At 38.6% G+C, this 7556-nt stretch overlaps 1 protein-coding gene across 12 annotated transcripts in view; it reads left to right on the forward strand.

Annotated features, from left to right (window-relative positions):
• The window catches only part of ATOSA (atos homolog A), an 85516-nt gene extending 84413 nt beyond the window's left edge, over positions 1-1103 (forward strand). For all 12 annotated transcript variants that reach the window (XM_030761662.2, XM_089907190.1, XM_089907193.1 and 9 more), the window contains one exon: positions 509-1103. In XM_030761662.2, the coding sequence (XP_030617522.2) occupies positions 509-662 (154 nt within the window). In that variant the 3' untranslated portion in view covers positions 663-1103. The remainder of the gene's footprint in view (positions 1-508) is intronic.
• Positions 1104-7556: the final 6453 nt, after the last annotated feature.

Consider the following 7556-nt stretch of genomic DNA (forward strand, 5'->3'; position numbering starts at 1 on the left):
GTCCTTTCTCATCCTGTGATTGTCTCAAAACTTGATAGTTTTCTGTGGTGACTTTCCAAGTGTGGAATCCATTTTAACGTACTCAAAATTGTAGGAGGGCAAGTTGTGTGAAATGGGTCATTCTTTGTAGCTAGAAGATGCCCAAATGTAGTGTAATTGGCTGACGTGAACTGAAAGTGCATACTACAGGTAAGGAAAGGTGCATGTGCTGTGGTGTCAGGGATGTAGAGTCAGATTGCATGTGAAACCCAGATTTACAAAAAGAAGCACCTTTGTCATTGTAAGAGGGGAAAGGGAGTATGGAATGTTTAGGGATAGTGAGGGAGAGGCACTGAAATAGCAGCAAGTGCTTTGGCAATATAAGACTTTAAATATCTTGTTAAAGAGGCACTGTTAATGTTGTAGCAAGACTAATCCTTCCTGCTTTCAAAATTTAATTACTCAGGTTTGTTTGTTTTAAACACTAATTCCCTGAAATGAAGCATCATTTTGTTGTTTCTTTGTTTAGGTTCCAGAGTTCTAAATCTGGAAAGATCTACCTCCATAGAGATGTACGGCTCCTGTTCTCTAGAAAGTCGATGGAAGTTGATAGCGGTGCTGCATATGAACTCAAATCTTACACTGAATCGCCAACAAACCCTCAGTTTTCACCAAGATGTTGATAAAGAGTGACAATTTAAAGTATTTGCTCAGTACCCAAGTTTGAAAGTAAAAAATAGCGTAGAAGGGAGTGTACCAAATTAACAAGCAGGAGAGTGGGTCCTCTCCTGTTATCCTGGACCAGTTTTTATGAAAGGATTCCTGGGATGAGATCCACATATTCCAAGGAGACTGGAAACACTCATGTCCTAACCCTTTTTGTACTGTCGAAACCACTTCACTGGACTTGTTGCAAGAGCAAACCACCCCCCACCCCCCCACCCCCGCCACAGTTAGATTAGTGTTTACACGTTTCGTTTCTCAGTTATTTAATATTTAACGTTTTCCTTACTACTCAAGTGATGTTTGTCTTTAGTGTTCTAATGTAGCACAAATCCTATGTAAAATCATACTATGTATTTTTGACATTGTTGAAATCTGAAATATATGCACAAGTCTTTTAATTTTGTGTGATGTGTTTTAAGTACTATTCATTTAAGTTATTGAAAATGAGAATGAAATGTTGAGCTTCTTTCAAGATTAACGCACTATGCAAGCATGTGTACTTTTTATATCTCCCAGGTTTAGTTTTTACAACACCCCATCCCGGTTGCTGTCTCACACAGTAGTCCTTTAACATGCTGTATCGGCAGTGCAACGTGGAGTAAGCTGCTTCACATTACCTTAGCAAGTTCAGATCATCATGCCCATTCATATTCCTTCTAGAATCCCTTATCCCCAAAACAGTTCTATTTTTTCCTTAATCACTACTACAAAGGCTTTACGTTAAATTGCTGTCCCATTCTAGATAACTTTTGCTAATTGTTAAAAGAATATGTACTTTGAAAACAAATTAGTATTTATATTGTAAATATATGCAAGAAACAAAGAAATGTGTATTTGGCTTTTATTTTTAGATGAGACATTTATATGATTGAGTGAATTTCTGGTACCGATCAGTTTCTATTCTAGCTTTACAGCTGATAAGAGGGGAAAGATACCTTGAGCCTTGTACCAATTTATCACTTTCTCATTCACAGTCACATGGAAGGCATTTGGCAACTGGGAAAACACTGAGTAAAGGAACATGATTGAGCGCATCAAAAGTCTTCCCATCCATCCCCCTCAGAAAGAGGAGTGGTTTTAGATCTTTGTACAGGGACAGTGGGCAACAGCAGATCAGTTAACAAGGCACAAATACTGGGAATGCTCACACAAAGCCGTGAACGCAGGTTAGAAAATACATACCATTCAAGTAGGCCAGGCCCAGGAAACCTGGGAGTCTAGAACCAAGTGAGCAGTCTGGAATTTGGGAGATGGGAAGGTCTTTACTTTGGCACTCAGCCAATGGATAGACTATACAAGGCATATAAGAGTGTGTACCTGCAGGCTGTGGGGTGGTCAGCAAGAAGCCTCTTATAAAGTCCTTTTGAAACACCAGCTTAAAGAGAAAAGTCTATTTACACTCCACAGAAAAAAAGTGTTCGGTGACACCAATTTATAAAGGTTTGTTTTTAATCTTTAGGTGTGTGGTATCAACATGGAATTAGGACCCATAAGGTTTGGATTATAGCCCTAGCTCTAATGGTATCTGATGGAACTGACCTTTCTGGCTCTGTGTGATTGAGAAAATGGGGTGAGAGTATCATTAATGTGTCTTCTCTTCTTAAAGTGTCATCTAATTATTGGAATATGTATTTCAATACATGTATCTAGACTTTAAAAAAAATTTTTATTGGCGTACGGTTGATTTACAATGTTAGTTTGAGGTGTACAGCAAAGTGATTCAGTTATACATACACATGTATCCACTCTTTTTAGATTCTTTTCCTATACAGGCCATTACAGAGTATAGCAGAGTTCCCTGTGCTATACAGTAAGTCCTTATTAGTTATTTTATATATAGTAGTGCGTATATGTCAATCCCAATAGACTTTTTATATACATTTGACAAAAGTCAATATTGATAATTTTATATAAAACTCGGAAAATACCAAGTATTTAAAACATCAAAATGCCTTTATTTAATTTAAAAAAATATTATTGCTGCTTTAATCTCTCTAGTACTCCAAAAATTAATGATGTATGTGTATGCAGGTGTCTTTTTCTGTGGATACGACACTGCAGTCTTTCTAGAATTATTTCTAGTACCTGGTTTTCCACCTTTCTGGGCATTTTAAAGAAAATTTCCAGAAAATGACTGAAGCAGCTGGATGCATCTTGTGCTTTTCCTGGCAAGTTTGTGCAAGGGAAACAAGTGCTGACATTTTGTCCATCTACTTCTTAAGGCCTTTTTTGTCTGTGTTCTTTTTCCCAGTGAGGTATGGTGACCCAGCACCTGTCTGCTCTCACTTGCCCTGGCACTATCTCTATCATAATGGTTCTTTTTCTACCCTTCTTTTGTCATAGGCCGAGACTTTACCACACTTCCTGTGTGGCTCCTCTTTGTACTCACAGATTATGTCACTACACTGAGAGTTGGCTTGCAGGTAAAGACAACCAACACTGCTACCTGTGACAGATAATAGAGATCTCCTCACTTACTGCAGGCTCACTTGGCAGTTTTGCAGACTAACAAAATGAGTGATAACTTCTTTTTAAAAGAAACTCCAGGACACAAGTAACCTCCGGAAAGTCCTTGGAGATTTTCTTATCAGAAGAGAATGAAAAATATTAATAAGAAGTGATGACAATGGGGACCGGCTGCAAGGCACCCAACAGAAGGTTCCCTCTCCTGTCATTTTACCCCACCAGTTCTCTCTCATTCCCAGAGGGTTAGAGAAAGGAAGCAATTTCTCCTTCAAAAACTTCATCCTTGGGATCCCCACTCTCCCTGGTCAGTTTGTGAGTGAAGCAATGATTTGTTTTTAAATTTAATTTTTTTAATTTATGCAATACATGTTTACTATAAAATTTTTTTACAGTACATAGTTATGTAAAGTAAATGTGAAAGTCCCTCCTTCGATCCACCTTTCTAGCTATCACTTTACAGATGTGGTGGCTCTTAAAATTTTAGTATATGACACTCCACATGATCTACTAGACCTGGGAACACAGTATCAGTCTAGATGGGAAGTGGGCTTTTCATCATGGTAGGAATTCACTCTCAATCCCTAAGACTGTCTCTGTGTGACATTGGAATCAGCTCACTGTAGTCCACCATGGACTATCTGTGAGAGATATATGTCTTAAACTTGAACACTGTGGGAAGAGGCGGGGAACATATGAATGCCTACTGTGTGCCAGGCATTGTAAACAATTTATATGTTATTTAATACTTAAAGCCATGATTCAGAGAGAGTATGGATATAGTCTACAATGAAAGAAAAAGGACACTTGAAGTACTTGCCCAAGGTCCCATGGTCAGTAAGTTGAAGAGCCAGGATTCAAATCTAGGTTAAATCTTCTCTTTTCCACTCTACTACACTGGCATTTCACCCCTTTTTTCTTTTTTCTTTTTTCTACTACTAATTGTGGCCTGGCATCAAAATATACTTTTCATCAATATTCTTGGCAAAAAAGTTAATTTGCTGTGTAATGAGATTATATAATAAGGCAATGCCTATTAATCATTAGGGGGGAAAATATTTTGATTAAAAAATAAAAGACTTTAGGAAGGAATGTCCTAAAGCAACTCAGAGGCCCTTCAACTTAGTATACTGTCAGGAGGCATGCAAATACAGTTGTGAGACGTTTTAGAAACATATTGTGGCAAATATTTTATGAGATTTAAATGTTTAAAGTTTTAAACATCTCTTCCAGACCCCACCGTTCATCATTCTTTTTAATTCATTCAAAAATTTCCTATTCCAGGCTTTCTAGTTCGTATAACATTCTCTTGTCTCACTAAGTCCCTAGAGAAGTGGCATCCTCCACTCTCTTAAGTTCCACTTCCAACACTCAAGTTGTTAAAACTTTTATTTTGTTTTTTTACAGTTCTCTGACCTACTTATTCAGGTAATGTTCCCTGAGTTTTCTCACAGACATCACCATTTATACTCAGGGTTTTTTGGCACACTGTTATCTAACTTGGTTTCTCTGCATTGGTCTTCCAGTCTCTCCCTTTCATTAAAAATGTATTCTGTTTTTAGAAAGACAAATATCATATGATATCACTTATATGTGGAACCTAAAAAAAAATGATACAAATGAACTTATTTACAAAACAGAAACAGACTCACAGAATTAGAAAACAAACTTGTTACCAAAGGAGAAAGGGAATAGGGATAAATTAGGAGTTTGGGATTAATAGATACAAGCTACTATATATAAAGTAGATAAACAACAAGGACCTACTGTATACCACAGGGAACTATGTTCAATATCTTATAATAACCTATAATGGAAAATAATCTGAAAAAGAACATATTTATATATATATATATATATGAATGAACATATATATAAATATATATATATGCATCACTTTGCTGTACACCTGAAACTAACACAACGTTGTAAATCAACTATACTTCAATTAAAAAAAAGATATTCAGTTCTTGATATTTGCTACAATATCAGCAATGATGCAGGTAGACTTCCTCGCTCAGCTGTTTGAGGAATGGATGGGGTGTGACTTCTCATCTCCTTTACTCACTCCTACAAACCCTTGAGCTAGGGCACCTAAACCTCAAAAAGACCCCTGATCTTTTTAAAACTTTTATATACCTACCTAGTTCCAAGCCTGAAAAATCTTTTGTGCGTGTATGCACCAGAATCACCAGGGGGAGCTTTGGCTAAACATCAGTTCTTTGACTTTGCCCCAGACTTAATGCGAATCTCTGTCACTAGGGTTTCTCAGTGATTCTAATCCTTGTAGCTAATTTAATTTAATTAAATAAAATTGAAAATTCACTTAGTTGTGCCAGTCACATTTCAGATGCTCATTATTCATATATGGCTACTGGCTACTGTATTGGCTAGCACAGATACAGAATATTTCCATCATCACAGAAAGTTCTCTTGGACAGCACTGATCTAGAATATATAAATGGCAGTTGAAGCTATGAGGATGGAAATGATTTCTCAGAAAGTATAAAACTGGAAAAGAAGGGGATCCAAGGACAAAATTGTTAAAATCCTCCCATTAAGAGGCAGGTAAAGACTCAGCGAAGCAATGAGAAGTAAGAGAGAATAAGGGAGTGGTATCCTAAACATCAAGGGAAGAAAGTTTTGAGAAACAGGGAATTGGTGATCGCTGTGTAATTTTAAACATTAAGGTACATGGTTGATGATGCAAAAAGGAATATTACTTGGGGAAGGATGGCTTCTCAGACAGTCCCCACAGTGGGACATTGGCCTTTGTGGATTCTCCATTGACCAAAATCTGCCTCCCAGAAATCCAAACTTGCCCTCATGTGAGTGTCAGTATCTTTCAGGAACAGATTCTCTTTATCTAAGGTTACATATACTGATTTTCTATATGTGTGCATCTATCAGATTTTAGCTCACAAATACATTGATGTAGGATATATACCAGAATGTCAACTCAATAAAAATAAAACTGTTAGATGCTTAAGTTAGCCTGACTAGTGCATTCTGCCTTCTCCCTGTAGGTCTGCATAAAAGAAAGGCAAATTTTCAGTAGGTTACTTTGTGAGTATGAAATGAGAACAAATATTTAGTTGATCTTATGAAGTTTCTCCGCTGGCCCAGCTTAGGTCACTCCCAAGGCATATACTTGTCAAAGAAAGAGCTCAGTCTCTTGAACCCTTGTATTTTAAATGCTCCCTTGCCTGACAAACCCCTTCTTTTCTTTCTCCAAAAGGAGTGCACTTTTTGTTTTTCAAGTTGCAATCCCAGTGCAATTTTTCCTGCCTGAGAGTCTACGTAGGACAACCTGGTTGAGTTTTTATGGTTTCCAAATTCCCACAGAACTGCATTCATCATCTGTTGCTTTTTACTAGTTTAACTTTTAGAGGGCAATCTTATTTCCAAGTTTCTGAGAGATGCTTCATTGGAACCACCACATATTGCCTGTATCTATTCAGATGTCAAGTAGAATAAGGATTCAATGTAAAGCCAACGGATTTGGCAATTAAGAAAGTCATTGAGGGACCTCCCCGGTGGCACAGTGGTTAAAAATACACCTGCCAATGCGGGGGCCATGGGTTCGAGCCCTGGTCCAGGAAGATCCCACATGCCACGGAGCAACTAAGCCCGTGTGCCACAACTACGGAGCCTGCACTCTAGAGCCCGTGTGCCACAACTGCTGAAGCCCACATGCCTAGAGCCTGTGCTCCCCAACAAGAGAAGCCACTGCAATGAGAAGCCTGTGCACCGCAGCAAAGAGTAGCCCCCGCTCACTGCAACTAGAGAAAGCCTGTGTGCAGCAATGAAGACCCAACGCAGCCAAAACTAAAATAAATAAATTTATTTAAAAAAATCATTGGAGGAGTTTGGTGTCAGCAGTTTGAGTAAATTTGTGGGAGTGGACCCCTGGGAGTTGACAAATGAGTAGAAGCTGAATTCCTTCATCAGATATTTATTAACTATCTAGGAATTTCTGGGCTCTGGGAACAAAACATAAGCAAATATGGACGAGGTCCCTGCCCTGATGTGGCTTATCTAAAGAGGAAAGGTGACATAAATAATCACAACAAATACTGTCTAATGATAAAGCGTGCATTGTCGAACTATGCAGAGATGTGACAGCATTTAAGAGGTGGATCTGACCTAGTAGGGTCTCAGTAAAAGCCCGAGGCGATGACGTAGTATGGAAGATGTGAAAAATAGGGTTAAGAAGGCGAAGCAGAGTGGGGAGAGACTTGTGGAGCACAGAGCTATGGGGCGCCCAAAAGAAAGTATGTATGGCCGCAGCGCGGAGAGCCAGGAGGAGAGCGGAACCAGGCGAGCCTGGGGAAGTGAAAATAGGAACGCTCCTGGAACCGAAGGGACCAGACTAGGTAGGTAAGGGC

The sequence above is a fragment of the Delphinapterus leucas genome, chromosome 2, assembly GCF_059928025.1.
Source record: "Delphinapterus leucas isolate spDelLeu-1000000601 "Yukka" chromosome 2, BTC_Dleu_Yukka2, whole genome shotgun sequence".
Taxonomy (NCBI): domain Eukaryota; kingdom Metazoa; phylum Chordata; class Mammalia; order Artiodactyla; family Monodontidae; genus Delphinapterus; species Delphinapterus leucas.